General features: G+C 45.4%; 1 protein-coding gene across 1 annotated transcript in view; it reads left to right on the top strand.

The window, feature by feature from the left end:
• LOC139581018 (vesicle-fusing ATPase) overlaps window positions 1-18,185 on the top strand; it is a 44,339-nt gene that overhangs the window by 20,376 nt on the left and 5,778 nt on the right. The window contains exons 5-17 of the mRNA XM_071410319.1: window positions 273-439; window positions 819-926; window positions 1,236-1,311; window positions 7,052-7,207; window positions 10,548-10,747; window positions 12,964-13,129; window positions 14,047-14,121; window positions 14,399-14,586; window positions 15,406-15,501; window positions 15,817-15,973; window positions 17,127-17,260; window positions 17,346-17,412; window positions 18,149-18,185. The exon at window positions 18,149-18,185 is cut by the window's right edge and continues 43 nt beyond it. Coding sequence (XP_071266420.1) covers window positions 273-439; window positions 819-926; window positions 1,236-1,311; window positions 7,052-7,207; window positions 10,548-10,747; window positions 12,964-13,129; window positions 14,047-14,121; window positions 14,399-14,586; window positions 15,406-15,501; window positions 15,817-15,973; window positions 17,127-17,260; window positions 17,346-17,412; window positions 18,149-18,185 — 1,627 coding nt within the window. The remainder of the gene's footprint in view (window positions 1-272; window positions 440-818; window positions 927-1,235; window positions 1,312-7,051; window positions 7,208-10,547; window positions 10,748-12,963; window positions 13,130-14,046; window positions 14,122-14,398; window positions 14,587-15,405; window positions 15,502-15,816; window positions 15,974-17,126; window positions 17,261-17,345; window positions 17,413-18,148) is intronic.

The following is an 18,185-nucleotide window of genomic DNA, read 5'->3' as shown; positions in this document are numbered from 1 at the left end:
CAGTGTGCCGCTCACGTGGTCATTGTATTATTGAACCAAGTGATTCAATATACGACATCCATTAGAAAACAATGATGCTAAAGGTGTTTGTCCTTGATTAGGTTGTTGATGGAATATGCCGCAAAGTGAATAGCACTATTGAGCAAGGTACTACAAATGAACACCAATCAGGCTTTTGACATTTTACTTGAAAATGAAAATGGAGTAAAGTGGAGAAAAGCTACTGGGCTACTCTTCTATCTGTTTTCTTTCTCTGCTCGGTGTCCATATAGTGACCAACTACAACTTTGACAAGTCCAAGCAGTGTGTGGGCACCATGATGGTGGAGATAGATTTCCTGCAGAAGAAGAGTGTGGACAGCAGCCAATACGACTCAGACAAGATGGCTGCAGAGTTCATCCAGCACTTCAACAGCCAGGCCTTCAGTGCGGGCCAGCAGGTACGGGAACTGTAGCCTACAGAAGGACGCTGGGATGACAGGGTGGGGTGACTCGCGTACCTCTTAGAGGACTTTGGTGGTCTTCACGCTCTTGGTAGAAGTTGCCCTTAGAAACAGATCTAGGATCAGCTTAACCGTGGCAAAACTGACTGTGGATCATTATCAAGGGCTGAATTTTGTCGTACTCTTGGCTTTAGGTTGAGGGGTAGCATAGAGCGAACGTCTCCTCGAATGATTTAATAGGCCAAACATTTTTGTTGTGTTCTTAGACTGTGACAACTCGCCACGCTTTTGTGTTTGTGTTCTGCATGCTGATGGCGCTTTACGTTATTCTAACCTTCTAACATTGTCCACTCTTCCTCTTTCTTGATGTCTCTAGCTGGTGTTTAGTTTCTGTGACAAGCTGTTTGGCCTGCTGATAAAAGACATTGAAGCCATGGACCCCAGCATCCTCAAGGGAGAAGCAGGCTCTGGGAAGAAGCACAAGGTACGTAGAGCACCAATCGACCTACCTTAGGACCTCTATCTCAGTACCTCGATTATCACCATTAGATATACCATTTATATATTATTAATACACTTTACATTACATAGTAATATTCATACACTTGAACTAATCATCGTTACAGTAATAATCTAGTTACGCTAGCTATACAGTAGTTATAGTTTATATAACATGGTGAAGTCACACCCAAAGGTGCTTGATGGTAAGGTAAATTCACGTGAAAAACTGGCGCAATTCTCTGTCCACCATCTACTCACTCCTAACTGTCTTCTGTCTCTGTGGTCTATACAGATTGACATTGGCTTGTTGCTGGGAAACAGCCAGGTGGTTTTTGAGAAGGCGGAGAGCTCTTCTCTTACCCTCATTGGTAAGTGTCGTCCCTGGCTCGCTCCAACGCAGAAAACTGTCCATGTGTGACGCCATCTTGTATTACGTGGCTACAGCACATCGATTTAGTCTCTATCCGTTACAGTATGTGTACATCAGGGTCATGTACAGTGGGGAGAACAAGTATTTGATACACTGCCGATTTTGCAGGTTTTCCTACTTACAAAGCATGTAAAGGTCTGTAATTTTTATCATAGGTACACTTCAACTGTGAGAGACGGAATTTAAAACAAAAATCCAGAAAATCACATTGTATGATTTTTAAGTAATTAATTCGCATTTTATTGCATGACATAAGTATTTGATCACCTACCAACCAGTAAGAATTCCGGCTCTCACAGACCTGTTAGTTTTTCTTTAAGAAGCCCTCCTGTTCTCCACTCATTACCTGTATTAACTGCACCTGTTTGAACTCGTTACCTGTATAAAAGACACCTGTCCACCCACTCAATCAAACAGACTCCAACCTCTCCACAATGGCCAAGACCAGAGAGCTGTGTAAGGACATCAGGGATAAAATTGTAGACCTGCACAAGGCTGGGATGGGCTACAGGACAATAGGTAAGCAGCTTGGTGAGAAGGCAACAACTGTTGGCGCAATTATTAGAAAATGGAAGAAGTTCAAGATGACGGTCAATCACCCTCGGTCTGGGGCTCCATGCAAGATCTCACCTCGTGGGGCATCAATGATCATGAGGAAGGTGAGGGATCAGCCCAGAACTACACGGCAGGACCTGGTTAATGACCTGAAGAGAGCTGGGACCACAGTCTCAAAGAAAACCATTAGTAACACACTACGCCGTCATGGATTAAAATCCTGCAGCGCACGCAAGGTCCCCCTGCTCAAGCCAGCGCATGTCCAGGCCCGTCTGAAGTTTGCCAATGACCATCTGGATGATCCAGAGGAGGAATTGGAGAAGGTCATGTGGTCTGATGAGACAAAAATAGAGCTTTTTGGTCTAAACTCCACTCGCCGTGTTTGGAGGAAGAAGAAGGATTAGTACAACCCCAAGAACACCATCCTAACCGTGAAGCTTGGAGGTGGAAACATCATTCTTTGGGGATGCTTTTCTGCAAAGGGGACAGGATGACTGCACCGTATTGAGGGGAGGATGGATGGGGCCATGCATCGCGAGATCTTGGCCAACAACCTCCTTCCCTCAGTAAGAGCATTGAAGATAGGTCGTGGCTGGGTCTTCCAGCATGACAACGACCCGAAACACACAGCCAGGGCAACTAAGGAGTGGCTCCGTAAGAAGCATCTCAAGGTCCTGGAGTGGCCTAGCCAGTCTCCAGACCTGAACCCAATAGAAAATCTTTGGAGGGAGCTGAAAGTCCGTATTGCCCAGCGACAGCCCCGAAACCTGAAGGATCTGGAGAAGGTCTGTATGGAGGAGTGGGCCAAAATCCCTGCTGCAGTGTGTGCAAACCTGGTCAAGAACTACAGGAAACGTATGATCTCTGTAATTGCAAACAAAGGTTTCTGTACCAAATATTAAGTTCTGCTTTTCTGATGTATCAAATACTTATGTCATGCAATAAAATGCGAATTAATTACTTAAAAATCATACAATGTGATTTTCTGGATTTTTGTTTTAAATTCCGTCTCTCACAGTTGAAGTGTACCTATGATAAAAATTACAGACCTCTACATGCTTTGTAAGTAGGAAAACCTGCAAAATCGGCAGTGTATCAAATACTTGTTCTCCCCACTGTATATCTGACATGTTGATGCACTCAAATTGTGTTCTTCAGCATAATAACATTTAATTATTAAGCCTTGAGATTTGCGTAATTAACTAAAGTGGGTTTGCTTACAAGGCTAAACTAAGTGACATTCGGCCTCAATAAACCACACGCTAAACCACCCTGACTGACTTCATCCATTTGTGGCATCTGCTTGTTGTTACCCAATACCACCACAAGGTGGCACCCTGTCCACAGTTTTAGTTTGGCTTTCATCTTGCTCTCAGAAGTTTTGAGTGATGAAATTCTAGATGGCCCTAGAGAGGAAAGTGTAATTTTTCTTCAATGTTAAGTACTTTTCTTTATGTCATTGATGGAATATTTAGTTAATACATTAAACGCTTTACACCGTTCCCCCGTCTATGAGCTAAGAGTTGCCAATAGTGCCAGGTTTCAAATCAAATTGTATTTGTCACGTGCCGAATTCAACAGGTGAATGAAATGAAATGCTTACTTACAAGCCCTTAACCAACAATGCAGTTCAAGAAATAGAGTTAAGAAAATGTTTACTAAATAAAGTAAAAAAAAGATTATCAAAAAGTAACACAAGAAAATTACATAACAATAACGAGGCTATATACAGGGGGTACCGGTACCGAGTCAATGTGCGGGCGTACAGGTTAGTCAAGGTAATTTGTAAAGTGACTATGCATAGATAATAAGCAGCGAGTAGCAGCAGTTTAAAAACAAAGGGAGGAGGTCAATGTAAATAGTCCAGGTGGCCATTTTATTAATTGATCAGCAGTTTTATGCCTTCGGTGTAGAAGCTGTTAAGGAGCTTTTGGACCTAGACTTGGCGCTCCGGTACCGCTGGCCGTGCGGTAGAAGAAAGAACAGTCTATGACTTGGGTGACTAGAGTCTTTTTTTGGACAGTTTTTTGGGGCCTTCCTCTTACACCGCCTAGTATATAGATCCTGGATGGAAGGAAGTTTGGCCCCAGTGATGTAGTGGGCCGTACCCACTACCTTCTGTAGCGCCTTAGTCAGATGCCGAGCAGTTGCCATACCAGGTGGTGATGCAACCGGTCAGGATGCTCTCGATGTTGCAGAACTTTTTGAGGATCTGGGGACCCATGGCAAGTCTTTTCAGTCTCCTGAGGGGGGAAAAGGTGTTGTCGTGCCCTCTTCCCAACTGTATTGGTGTGTTTAGACCATGCTAGTTCGTTGATGTGAACACCAAGGAACTTAACTCTCGACCTGCTCCGCTCCAGCCCCGTTGATGTTAATGGGGGCCTGTTCGGCCCTCCTTTTCTTATAGTCCACGATCAGCTCCTTTATCTTGCTCACATTGAGGGAGAGGTTGTAGTCCTGGCACCACACTGCCAGGTCTCTGACCACCTCCTTATAGGCTGTCTCATCGCTGTCGGTGATCAGGCCTACCACTGTGTCGTCAGCAAACTTAATGATGGTGTTGGAGTCGTGCTTGGCCACGCAGTCGTTGAACAGGAAGTACAGGAGGGGACTGAGCACGCACCCCTGAGAGGCCCCAGTGTTGAGGATCAGTGTGGCAGATGTTGTTGCCTACCCTTACCACCTGGGGGCAGCCCGTCAGGAAGTCCAGGATCCAGTTGCAGAGGGAGGTGTTTAGTCCCAGGGTCCTTAGCTTACTGATGAGCTTTGAGGGCACTATGGTGTTGATCGCTGAGCTGTTGTCAATTAACAGCATTCTCACATAGGTGTTCCTTTTTTCCAGGTGGGAAAGGGCACTGTGGAGTAAGAATGAGATTGCATCATCTGTGAATCTGTTATGGCGGTATGCGAATTGGAGTGGGTCTAGGGTTTCCATCATGATGGTGTTGTGAGCCATAACCAGCCTTTCAAAGCACTTCATGGCTACTGAAGTGAGTGCTACGGGGTGTTAATCATTTAGGCAGGTTACCTTCGCTTTCTGGGCCACAGGGTCTATGGTGGTCTGTTTGAAACATGTAGATATTACAGCCTCAGTCAGGGAGAGGAAAATGTCAGTGAAGACACTTGCCAGTTGGTCCGTGCATGCTTTTGAGTACATGTCCTGGTAATCCATCTGAGCCATGACCAGCCTTTCAACTGTAATTCGCCTTGGATAAAAGCATCTGCTAAATATCATTTTATTATTATTATAATAATATATAACATTTTTCCCTCTATGTACAGTGCCTTCGGAAAGAATTCAACCTCCTTTCACGTTTTGTTACTTTACAGCCTTATTATAAAAGGGATTAAATAAATAAAAAATCCTCAGCAATCTACACACAATACCTCATAATGACAAAGTGAAAACAGGTTTTTAGAAATGCGGGTAGAGGAACAATGGTGGCCATCTTGATGCATGTGGGGACAGCAGACTGTCATAGGGAGAGATTGAATATGTCCGTAAACACTCCAGCCAGCTGGTCTGCACATGTAGTGTGTATTCGGAAAGTAGTCAGACCCCTTCCCCTTTTCCACATTTTGTTGCGTTACTGCATTATTCTAAAATCGATTTAACAAAAAAATGGTCCTCAATCTGCACAGAATACCCCATAACGACAAAGTGAAAACAGGTTTTTAGAAATTTCTGCAAATGTATTAAAAAGAAAAACATACCTTATTTACATAAGTATTCAGACACTTTGCTGTGAGACTTGAAATTGACCTAAGGGTGCATCCTGTTTCCATTGATCATCCTTGAGATGTTTGAACAACTTGATTGGAGTCCATCTGTGGTAAATTCAATTGATTGGACATGATTTGGAAAGGCACACACCTGTCTATTTAAAGTTCCACAGTTGACAGTGGATGTCAGCGCAAAAACCAAGCCATGTGGTCGAAGAATTTGTCCGTACAGCTCAGAGACAGGATTGTGTTGAGGCACAGATCTGGGGAAGGGTACCAAAAAATGTCTTTAGCATTGAAGGTCCCCAAGAACACAGTGGCCTCCATCATTCTTAAATGGAAAAAGTTTGGAACCACCAAGACTTCCTGGAGCTGGCTACCTGGCCAAACTGAGCAATCGGGGGAGAAGACCCTTGGTCAGGGAGGTGACCAAGAACCCCAAGGACAACCATCTCTGCAGCACTCCACCAACAAGGCCTTTGGTAGGGTAGCCAGACAGAAGCCACTCCTCAGTAAAAGGCACATGACAGCCTGCTTGGTTTGCCAAAAGGCACCTAAAGGACTCTCCGACCATGAGAAACAAGATTCTCTGGTCTGATGAAAACAAGATTGAAATATTTTTTTATTTATTTAACCTTTATTTAACTAGGCAAGTCTAAGTCAAACCCTCCCCTAATCTGGACGTCTGGAGGAAACCTGGCACCATCCCTATGGTGAAGCATGGTGGTGTTAGCATTATGCTGTGGGGATGTTTCTCAGCGGCAGGGACTGGGAGACTAGTCAGGATCGAGGCAAAGATGAATGGAGCAAAGTACAGAGATCCTGCTCCAGAGCGCTCAGTACCTCAGACTGGGGCTAAGGTTCACCTTTCAACAGGACAACGACCCTAGGCACACAGCCAAGACAACACAGCAGTGGCTTCAGGACAAGTCTCTGAATGTACTTGAGTGGCCCAGCCAGAGCCCGGACTTGAACCCGATCTAACATCTAAGGGAGACCTGAAAAATAGCTGTGCAGCAACGCTCCCCATCCAACCTGACAGAGCTTGAGAAGATCTGCTGAGAATAAAGGGAGAAACTCCCCAAATACAGGTGTGTAATACCCAAGAAGACTCAAGGCTGTAATCGCTGCCGAAGGTGTTTCGACAAAGTACTGAGTAAAGGGTCTGAATACTTATGTAAATGGGATATTTAAGTTTTTGAAATGAGTTAACATTCATAAAAATAAACCGTTTTTGCTTTGTCATTTTGGGGTAGTGTGTGTGTGTGGATTAATGAGTTGAAAAAACATTTTAAATCAATTTTAGAATAAGGCTGTAACAAAATGTGGGAAAAGTCTAGGGGCTGAGTACTTCCCGAATGCACTTTATGTTTGTAACTGTGTCTATGTGTCCCCTACAGGGAAGTCTAAGACCAGAGAGTCTCGCCAGTCTATCATCAACCCAGACTGGAACTTTGAGCGTATGGGCATCGGTGGCCTCGACAAAGAGTTCTCCGACATCTTCCGTAGGGCCTTCGCCTCCCGAGTCTTCCCTCCAGACATTGTGGAGCAGATGGGTGAGCTTCTTCTCTGTCTCTCTCTCGGGTCTCTGCCTCTTTTGCGTTCTCTCTTTCGCACTCTCTCTTTCTCTCGCTCTTTCACACACACTCTTTATTTCTTTCGCACTCTTCCCCTCTCTTGCTGTCTCTTTCTCTTCATCCATATTTCTTTCTCAACAGACGTTTCTCTTTCTCGACTTTCACTCAATCCATCTTATTCACTCGTACTTTCACATGCCTGTTGTCTTACACACTCGTGTTTTTTTTCGCTCTCTTTCTAGTACTTTCCTTCTCTCATTTTTTTTATAGCTCACACTGTGTGTATTTGTCTCTCACCATATCCCCCCGGTAACCACTTTTCGAGGTCCCAGGGAAGCCTGTGTTCCAGCCTAGCGATAGACAGACCGAACCATTAGCCACTGTGAGGGGGGGGGGGGGGGGGCAGCCTGCCAAAACAAATCACTCAATCAGTCTCTGGAAGGAACACCATGACATGAATAAGGCTCTGTGTTCAAATGGCATTGATTCTCAGACCAGTACTGCACATTGTGACAAACACGCCAGACTATTTTCTGGGAAAAGCCTCTAACAAATGGACCCGACGGGAATACTATTATTGGACTGACAATGTAGTAGTGTCAATCTTTTCTCTTTGTTTGACAGTGAAACTGCACCCTAGACTGAAACTAGTTATTGAAAAATAAATCGTTGTCTGACTCCCTCGGTTAGGCCCAAGAGGGCTTCCGTCATTGGACAGACAATGCAGTGTCCTCCTCAGGATGCTGCTCTCAGTCGTCAGTGAGTGAGTTATGACACAGCCCCCCCCCCATGCGTACACTGGTAAATAGTTGTTTGACATGTCTCGGATTACAATGCTGATTCCCATCGCTAAATGATGGCTCATAGTGAAAGCAAGTTAGGTGCTCTTCTGCATATACGCAAACACACACAAACTCTCTCTCTTTTATGTCTTTGTCTCCAGTATGTCGAAAGTTAGTGGTGCAGCGCCTAAAGAATGAAGTCATACCCTTTGACTTATTCCACATTTTGTTGTTACAGCCTGAATTCAAAATAAATTTGATAGATTTTTCTCACCTATCCACACCCAATACCCCATAATGACAAAGTGGACACATGTTTGCAAATGTATTAAAAATGAAATTCAGAAATATCTCAGTTGAGTCAATACTTTGTAGAAGCGGCGATTTACAGCTTTGCGTTGTCTTGTATGTCTCTATCAGCTTTGCACATCTGTTTTTTTTTCAAGCTGTGTTAAGATATATGGGGAGTAGCGATGAACAGCAATCTTCAAGTCTTTCCACAGATTTTCAATAGGATTCAAGTCTGAGCTTTGGCTGGGCCACTCAAGGACTTTCACATTCTTGTTCCAAAGCCTTTCCAGCATTGCTTTGGCTGTTTGCATGGGGTCATTGTCCTGTTGGAACGTAAATCTTCACCCCAGTCTTAGGTCGTTTTCACTCTGAAGCAGGTTCTCTCAAAGGATTTGCCTGTCTTTGGCTCCATTCATTGTTCCCTCTATCCTTACCAGTCTCCCTGCCCCTGCTGCTGAAAAGCATCCCCATAGCATGATGCTGCCACTACTGCGCTTCACGGTAGGGATGGTGTTTTCTCCAAACATGGTACTTTGCATTAAGGCCAAAGAGTTACACAGAATCTTTTGCCTTATGCTCGGAGTCTTTCACGCGCCTTTTTTTCAAACTCCAGTCGTGCTGTCGTGCCTTTTTATCTCAGGAGTGGCTTCTGTCTGGCCACTCCCATAAAGCCCAGATTGGTGACGTGCTGTAGAGACCGTTGTCCTGCCAGTATCTCCCAACTCAGCCAAGGAACTCTGACAGAACTACAGAGTGGTCATTGGTCACCTCCCTGACCAAGGTCCTTCTTGCCCGGTTGCTTAGATCGGTTGGACGGCCATCTCTAGGCAGAGTCTGGGTAGGAAAAATGTGTTCCATTTTCCAATGATGGCGACCACTGTGCTCTTGGAAACTTTCAACACTCTAGAAATAGTTTTATACCCTTCCCCAGATATATGCCTCCGCACAATTCTATCCCTGTGAATTCAAGGCACACTTAACCAGCATGGCTACAGCCTTCTGCACCGATATGCCATCCCATCTGGGACGATCATTTGTTTTCAACCGCACAATGACCCCAAACACACCTCCAGGCTGTGTAAGGGCTATTTGACCAAGAAAGAGAGTGATGAAGGGCTGCGTCAGATGACCTGGCCTCCACAATTGGGATGAGTTGGACTGCAGAGTGAAGGAAAAGCAGCCAACAAGTGCTCAGCATATGTAGGAACTCCTTCAAAACTGTTGGAAAAGCATTCCAGGTGAAGCTGGTTGAGAGAATGCCAAGAGTGTGCAAAGCTGTCATCAAGGCAAAGGGTGGCTACTTTGAAGAATCTGAATTTAACATATTTTTTGCTTACTACATTCCATATGTGTTATTTCATAAAAGTGGTGTCCACAAGTTCATCTGACTCCGGGGAGGTAGATAAAGGGCTCCATGGCCAAAACCTTGAAGTATCTCTTTAAGTTGGACTGCTGGGTGCTACGGTGTGCAGGAGTTGGGCCCTGGCTGTGGCCAGCTGGATGGTCTAATGAGATGGCGAGCCCTGATAGACGAGAGTCTAAAGGTGAGGGTGTAATTGGGGAGTGTCAGGGAGGGCAGGTGCTGATAGAGTTGATCGTAGGGGGGAAGTGTGTGTGTGGCCTCTCACTCCCTCCATGTCGGGCAGACAGCAAGGGGTCACACACACAAATACTGCAATGCTTTACCTGGAGCCCCTCCTTACTACCCCTAACTGTCTTCCCTTCAGCAGGTCTAAATGGGAGGGCTGATGTTCATCTCTGGCCTCTCAATGAGTGTGGAGCAAATTTCACTGAACAGTTGCAATAAGCTACGACAGGACCAACACAGTCTGGTTTTCAATCGAGCCCCAAAACTGCTCCAAATTGGTTGGGTCCAATAACAAGACGTGATCTTTATGAGAAACACATCAGAGTCAACTTGTATTGAATCATAGCAGTAATTGCAGTAAATCTAGTTTTTTTTCATCTTGTTTTTCCACCTCATTTTCCCAAATTGAACCTGTGAAGTTTGAGTACCTTGGGGATTTTTCATACTCGGGTATCTATGTATGAATCAGAGATGAGATCAGACAACGACGTAAAGGGAAAAGTCACCTCATACAGTGCATTGTAGATATAGCACATGGAAGTGTACTTAGCGTAGAGCGCTACAGTGGCCTAAGGGCTTGTCTCGCCAACTGATACGATCGTGACGCACCTAAACCATTCGATTTTCAAATTTTTTTGACGGCATCCCTCCCCTGCAGGTTGTAAGCATGTGAAGGGCATCCTGTTGTTCGGGCCTCCTGGCTGCGGTAAGACTCTGATGGCCAGGCAGATTGGGAAGATGCTGAACGCCCGCGAGCCCAAGGTGGTCAACGGCCCCGAGATCCTCAACAAGTACGTGGGAGAGTCCGAGGCCAACATCAGGAAGCTGTTCGCCGACGCAGAGGACGAGCAAAAGAGGGTGAGAGGGACACACGTGAATACTCTGTAACATACATGAAAACTCTGTAAGAGCCATGCAATCACACACACACACCAGTAAATACACCCAGTACCTTCATTGCAATTACTCCTGTGGTTATCAAGCACAACATGCCTGATAACAAGTCAATGAAATAGATGTCAGACTAAAAGGATTCCTTACCCCGAGGCCAATCCTTACCCCTACGCCACGAACCAAAGATAAGCATCACACAAATCCACACAGAGAAGCAAATTTCTTCTGGAGAAGATTGATTTGCCCTTTTTAAGGAGGCATATTAGAAATGATAACGGTGGTAAAGTCATTGGGTTTCTCCATACCGGGGGGGGGGGGGGAGTTGTGTATTGAGCACCCGTAGTGATGACGGTGTGACAGTGACGGCCTCACTCTTCACCACCTAATGAGGTGCTGGGTTATCTTGAACCCTGCCCCCCTTTCACCTAGCCCATAATAAGCCCAGCTCCTCACCTGCTTTAAATGCTACGTCTGGAGACTGACCGGGCCAGAGATGGACGGATAACCCCCACTCTGCTCTCGCTATCTCTAGTTTTTGGTCTCCCTCTCTCTCTTTCACGCTTTCTCGCACTCTTTCTCTGTTTGGGCAGACTCTGTACCTCCATGCCAGAGCAGAGGGAGGATGAAGAGACTTTGAAAGGGTTTTAGTTTTTACTCGGGTCACACCAAGGAGATTTTAGCCCAGAACAGCCATGGGTGTGAGGGGTTGACATTCTACACTGAACAAAAATATAAATACAACAATTTCAAAGATTTTCCAGTTCATATAAGGGCATCAGTCAGTTTAAATCAATTCCTTAGGCCCTAATATATGGATTCCACATGACTGAGAATACAGATATGCAGAAAAAAGTAGGGGCGTGGATCAGTATCTGGTGTGACCACCATTTTGACTCATGCAGTGCGACACATCTCCTTTGCATAGAGTTGATCAGGCTGTTGATTGTAGACTGTGAAATGTTGTCCCACTCCTCTTCAATGGATGTGCGAAGTTTCTGGATTTTGGTTGGAACACGTTGTCGTAGACGTCGATCCAGAGCATCCCAAACATGCTCAATGGGCGACATGTCTGGTGAGTATGCAGGCCATGGAAGAACTGGGACATTTTCAGCTTCCAGGAATTGTGTATAGATCCTTGCGACATGGTGCATTATGTTGAAACATGGGGATGGAGGCGGATGAAAGGCACAACAATGGGTCTCAGGATCTCGTCACGTTATATCTGTGCATTGAAATTACCATTGAATAAAATGCAATTGTGTTCGTTGACCGTAGCTTATGCCTGCCCATACCATAACCCCACTATCACCGTGGGCCACTGTTCTTAACGTTGACATCAGAACACCGCTCACCCACACGAGGCCATCTGCACAGTACAGTTGAAACCGGGATTCATCCGTGAAGAGCACACTTACCCAGCGTGCCAATAGCTATCCATTTTTGCCCACTGAAGTCGGTTACAACGCCTAACTGCAGTCAGGTCAAGGCCCTGGTGAGGACGACCAAACACGCAGATGAACTTCCCTGAGACGGCTTCTGACAGTTTGTTCAGAAATTCTTCGGTTGTGCAAGCCAACAGTTTAACTGTCCGGGTGGATGGTCTCAGATGATCCCGCAGGTGAAGAAGCCAATGTTGAGGTCCTGGGCTGGCGTGGTTACACGTAGTCTGCGGTTGTGACGCCGGTTGGGTGTACTGCCAAATTCTTTAAAACGACATTGAAAAGGCTTATGGTAGAGAAATGAATATTCAATTCAGCTCTGTTGGACATTCCTGCAGTCAGCATGCCAATTGCATGCTCCTTCAACTTGAGACATCTGTGACATTGTGTGACAAAACTGCCCATTTTAGTGGCCTTTTATTGTCCCCAGCACACGTTGCACCTGTGTAATGATCATGGTGTTTAATCGGCTTCTTGACATGCCACACCTTTCAGGTGGTTGGATTATCTTGGCAAAGGAGAAATGCTCACTAACAGGGATGTAAACAAATGTGTGCACAACATTTTAGAGATGTGCTTTTTGTGCATATGGAAAATGTCTGGGATCTTTTATTTCAGCTCATGAGACATGGGACTAACACTTTACATGTTGCGTTTTATGTTGCATAGCTCTGCGTTGACTTTCTGAGGCCATTGGTATCCTCCTCCCTCCATCATTCACCCATATCTCTCCTCCAATAGCTGGGCGCCAACAGTGGGCTGCACATCATCATCTTTGACGAGATTGACGCCATCTGTAAGCAGCGGGGCAGCATGGCGGGCAGCACGGGCGTCCACGACACAGTGGTCAACCAACTGCTGTCCAAGATAGACGGAGTGGAGCAGCTCAACAATATATTGGTCATAGGTACACACACACACACACACACGCACCTTCTGCAGGACTGCCAACGGAGTAGACTTGTTTTTGCTGGGGGGTAGCCCTCGAGCGGTCTTTCAATCACCCTCGAGTGAATGCGCTTTTCAGATCAGAGCTCAAGTCGCACATTTGTTGATATTCTTCACTAGTTGGCGCGTTATTAGCCAAATTATAGATGCGTATAGGTCAGCAATGGGGAGTTTCCGCTTCCTTTAAGAGCACAAAACTTGTAGGTTACATTTCAAGCTGTTTTTGAAAAGCCAGTCAGGTAAAAAGATTGTGTGTTAAAGGTGCAGTGTTGTATTTTGAGACAGGCTTGAATATGCAAATATACCAATAGGTAGAGGGGTAGCCTACATTGTCTAATTCTCTGTATGGTAATGATGATTTGTTGTATTCTGTAAAGTGGTTTCTTGTGTCATACTACACAATACAATTTTACAGTCACCTATTTGGCCCATGGTGTTACAGACCAAGTAGAATCCTGAGTTAATGTCAAGCCTTTCATATAAAAACAAAAAAAAACGTTTTTAAAAGTCTCCTGCAGTGTAGGCCTGCATTGAACACCACATGTAGGCTACATCATAGAAATCAAAAGCTACTTCCATGTGAAAATATTGTGGGATTTGCTCAGTTTTGTTGGTAGGTTTACATTATGCTCAAATGCTGCCGTCTGAAACTGTAAGGATACAGCCTCAGTGTTCACTGTAAACGTGCGCCAGAAGTTGCACAAAATTCTCACAACGTTCAAGTTTCCTCTCACAAGACCTCCAAAATTTGAGGGAACATTGACACACACACACTTCTGATTGACTGACAGGTCGAGTTGTGGTCTGAGAAGATCATTTGGGCTCTGACTTTCTCGTCCTCCCTCTCTTCTATCTCTCCATCTGTGCCTCACTCAGGAATGACCAACAGGCCTGACCTGATAGACGAGGCCTTGTTGAGACCAGGCAGGTTGGAGGTCAAAATGGAGATCGGTAAGAAATCAACACCACAAAGCATCCACTCTAACCGAGGACCTTGCTTAATTTCTTTTAGGTTAATATATTCAGGTTTTAGGTTGTTTTCAGGAGGTTTATTTTCTTCTGTGAAGGACATTGTTATTCATAGATGTTGTACCTTTTTACATGACAAACACCCAGGCATTTCTACTTTCCCAGTTCTGTCCCCTGTGCAGTATGCAGTGACACGGCGAAGACGGCAGATTAACAGTCCGGTTCAGAAGATGTTTCCCTTCTCTATTCCTCTCCCCAGGTTTGCCTGATGAGAAGGGGCGTGTCCAGATCCTCAACATCCACACGGCTAAGATGCGTCAGTTCAACCTGCTGGGCAGGGACGTGGACGTCGGCGAGCTGGCCGCCGAGACCAAGAACTACAGCGGAGCCGAGCTGGAGGGGCTGGTCAGAGCTGCCCAGTCCACCGCCATGAACCGACACATCAAGGTCACTATCACACACAGGCGGACATTTTTATTAGCCTACGTAGGCTAATTAACATTAACTCTACAACCGACAATCGTTGTTTGTCAAGGGGCTGTAGGTACCGTAGGCGTTGTGCAATTAGTCATAAGACAATGTGCTTCCCTCGGAGCGGAAATGTCTGACAACTCTCGTCTGGGAGGAGGAGGAGGAAGAGAACGGGTGACTAGGACAGAGAGAGGGAGCGACTGCTCCAGCCATTCCTCCCGTGTAAGCCCTCTGTCCGCGTCGTCGCCCTCCAATAGATGCCAAGAGTGTGGAGAGCCGCAGACCGCTTAACAGACGTGCACCTTGCTTTACCTGGCTGTGTGTGTGAGAGCGACGGAGAGACTCCTCACCCGATAAAGCACTTAGGGCAGACACACTCCTGCACTCTCTAAGCCTCGCTTCCACAGACACACGATTCCACACTAACAGTACCCACTTTGCAGTGGGCTAAACAACAGTGTTTCAGTTGATCGAGTCGACCAGGGAGGTAGACTGTTGTAAACGTCCACTTGACCAAGCTAGATCAGTGACACCTAGAAGTCCAAACCATCACGTCAGCATCATTACAGGACAAAATAAAGGTCGGTACTATACTATGAGTGGTTTGCTGGAACAGCGTTAACTTATTTGGGGTCGTTTTGTCGCCACTCCTCGACATCACAGTGCCATAAATCATCTAGGATCAGGGCTGAAGTTAGTCGAGCAGTTTGTTGATAGTTAGTTGAACATCTATTGAACCGTCTGTATTGGATCGTCCTAATGACATGTCCCCCCTTGTCCTCTGTCCCCTTGCAGGCCAGTGCCACGGTGGAGGTGGACCTAGAGAAGGCTGAGCATCTGCAGGTCCACAGAGACGACTTCCTGGCCTCGCTGGACAACGACATCAAACCTGTGAGTAGATCCCCCTTCCTCCTGCTCATCTCTTTATCATTCTCCATCCTTCTCTCTCTTTACCATTTGCCTACATCCAAGAGTCCTCTTCCAACGTTTGGGTACACTTTCAACAATTCTACCATCACATCGAGTAGATGGCAATGTCCATTGTCTACTATATGCAGGAAATTGGCCAATAAATCTTGGATAGCATTTTGAGATGTTCCTAAGAAGCAATTTTAATAAGGGACCCTTTTTAAGGCACTGATTTAATAGGTCTGACGCTCTCTCTTTCCCTCCACCTGTGTCCCTCTCTCTCGCCCCCCTGGCCAGGCATTTGGTACCAACTCCGAGGACTATGCCAGCTACATCATGAACGGCATCATTAAGTGGGGCGACCCGGTGACAGCCGTGCTGGATGACGGGGAGCTGCTGGTGCAGCAGACCAAGAACAGCGACCGCACCCCACTGGTGTCTGTGTTACTGGAAGGTAAGGCACACACACACTCAAATATACACTAAAATGTGTATATTTTAGTCAGTTAGCAGGTGCTCTTATCCTGAGCGACTTGCAGTGCGTTTGTTTTAAGGTGGCTAGTTACGTCCACCACGTCTCATATTAGTAATGTGATTTCATTTGTAGATCGCATTTCCCACGCAATTAAGTGAAACGTACGTCAACAAAGCAGATAGCAGCAAAGTCCGTGCTAGTAAGAAGATGCTGAGGTTAGTGCAAGGCACACAAAAAGATGAGCAAGGACACAAACAACTGATACTGTTTTAGTCTATATATTTTTCTTTCCTTTACTCCTAAAAGGGACATTAACTTGAAATAACTTTCGTATAACTATGAACTATATTATTCCGATTTCCCTTCGGTACAAATAAAATAAAATACCATCACATTTTATTTGTCACATGTGCCGAATACAACCATACAGTGAAATGCTTACTTACAAGCCCTTAACCAAAATAAGAAAAATAAGTGATAAGTAAAAAATAAAAGTAACAAATAATTAAAGAGCAGCATTAAAATAACAATAGCGAGGCTATATACAGGGGGCACCGGTTAGTTGAGGTAATATGTAGGTATATTTAAAGTGACTATGCATAGATAATAAACAGAGTAGCAGAAGCGTAAAAGAGGGTGGGGCAATGCAAATAGTCTGGGTAGCCATTTGATTAGCTGTTCAGAAGCCTTTTGGACCTAGACTTGGCCCTCCGGTACCGCTTGCCGTGCGGTAGCAGAGAGAACAATCTATGACTAGGGTGGCTGGAGTCTTGGACAATTTTTAGGGCCTTCCTCTTACACCGCCTGGTATAGAGTTCCTGGATGGCAGGAAGCTTGGCCCCAGTGATGTACTGAGCCGTACGCACTACCCTCTGTAGTGCCTTGCGGTCGGAGGCCGAGCAGTTGCCATACCAGGCAGTGATGCAACCAGTCAGGATGCTCTCGATGGTGCAGCTGTAGAACTTTTTGTCAGTGAAGACCCTTGCCGGTTGGTCAGCACATGCTCGGAGTACACCTATTAATCTGTCTGGCCCTGCGGCCTTGTGAATGTTTACCCGTTTAAAGGTCTTTCTCACGTCGGCTATGGGTTTTTTATATATCGATAGATAGTATGCTATGCTCTCTCACCTAGGTCCCCCCAACAGTGGAAAGACTGCTCTGGCAGCTAAGATCGCAGAGGAATCCCAGTTCCCCTTTATAAAGATCTGCTCTCCAGACAAGATGATTGGCCACTCCGAGATCGCTAAGTGCCAGGCCATCAAGAAGGTGAGGAAAGGGATACATACACGTGCGCACACACACACCGTGCCAGTACCTGTGTCTTCACCACCCTTAACCCTCTTTGTTCCAGATATTTGAAGATGCCTATAAGTCCCAGCTGAGCTGTGTAGTGGTAGATGACATTGAGCGCTTGCTGGGTAAGGTTCTGCTTGCATTGTGGTAACACCATTCTTCTTTTTTAAGTATCCTTTTAAGTTCAGGGTTATAACAGAGAACAAAATGCTCATAAAGCAAAAACACCATTCTCCTTCTGATAACCCTGCCATGACCAGCTAAAAACACCATTCTCCTTCTGATAACCCTGCCATGACCAGCTAAAAACACCATTCTCCTTCTGATAACCCTGCCATGACCAGCTAAAAACACCATTCTCCTTCTGATAACCCTGCCATGACCAGATAAAAACACCATTCTCCTTCTGATAACCCTGCCATGACCAGATAAAAACACCATTCTCCTTCTGATAACCCTGCCATGACCAGCTAAAAACACCATTCTCCTTCTGATAACCCTGCCATTAACCAGCTAAAAAGTGCCATATGTACGTTTATGTATCTACAATACTGTGGCAGGTGTCGAGAGCTGTGTGTAGCTTGAAAGTGTATAAGGTTGGTGCTGCTCATTGAAAATGCAATACAATTATAAATGAAATAGCTGGAGCTTCAATACAAGGGGTTATTGCACAGTTTGATGGTCACAATGAAGATGGTCAAATAAAGAGCTATAAAATCAAGTTAGTTATTTGACCACATTTGGCATTAAATGCTGAAGAAAATATATTTCAGCGTACTGATAATGATGTATTATACATTATTACATACATACGCAGCCTAAAATAAATACGGAAGAGTTTACGCGTGTCCTTGTTCTCAGACTATGTCCCGATTGGCCCTCGTTTCTCAAACCTGGT

This window comes from Salvelinus alpinus, chromosome 7, assembly GCF_045679555.1.
Source record: "Salvelinus alpinus chromosome 7, SLU_Salpinus.1, whole genome shotgun sequence".
Lineage (NCBI taxonomy): Eukaryota > Metazoa > Chordata > Actinopteri > Salmoniformes > Salmonidae > Salvelinus > Salvelinus alpinus.
This window is presented reverse-complemented; position numbering and strand designations above follow the sequence as displayed.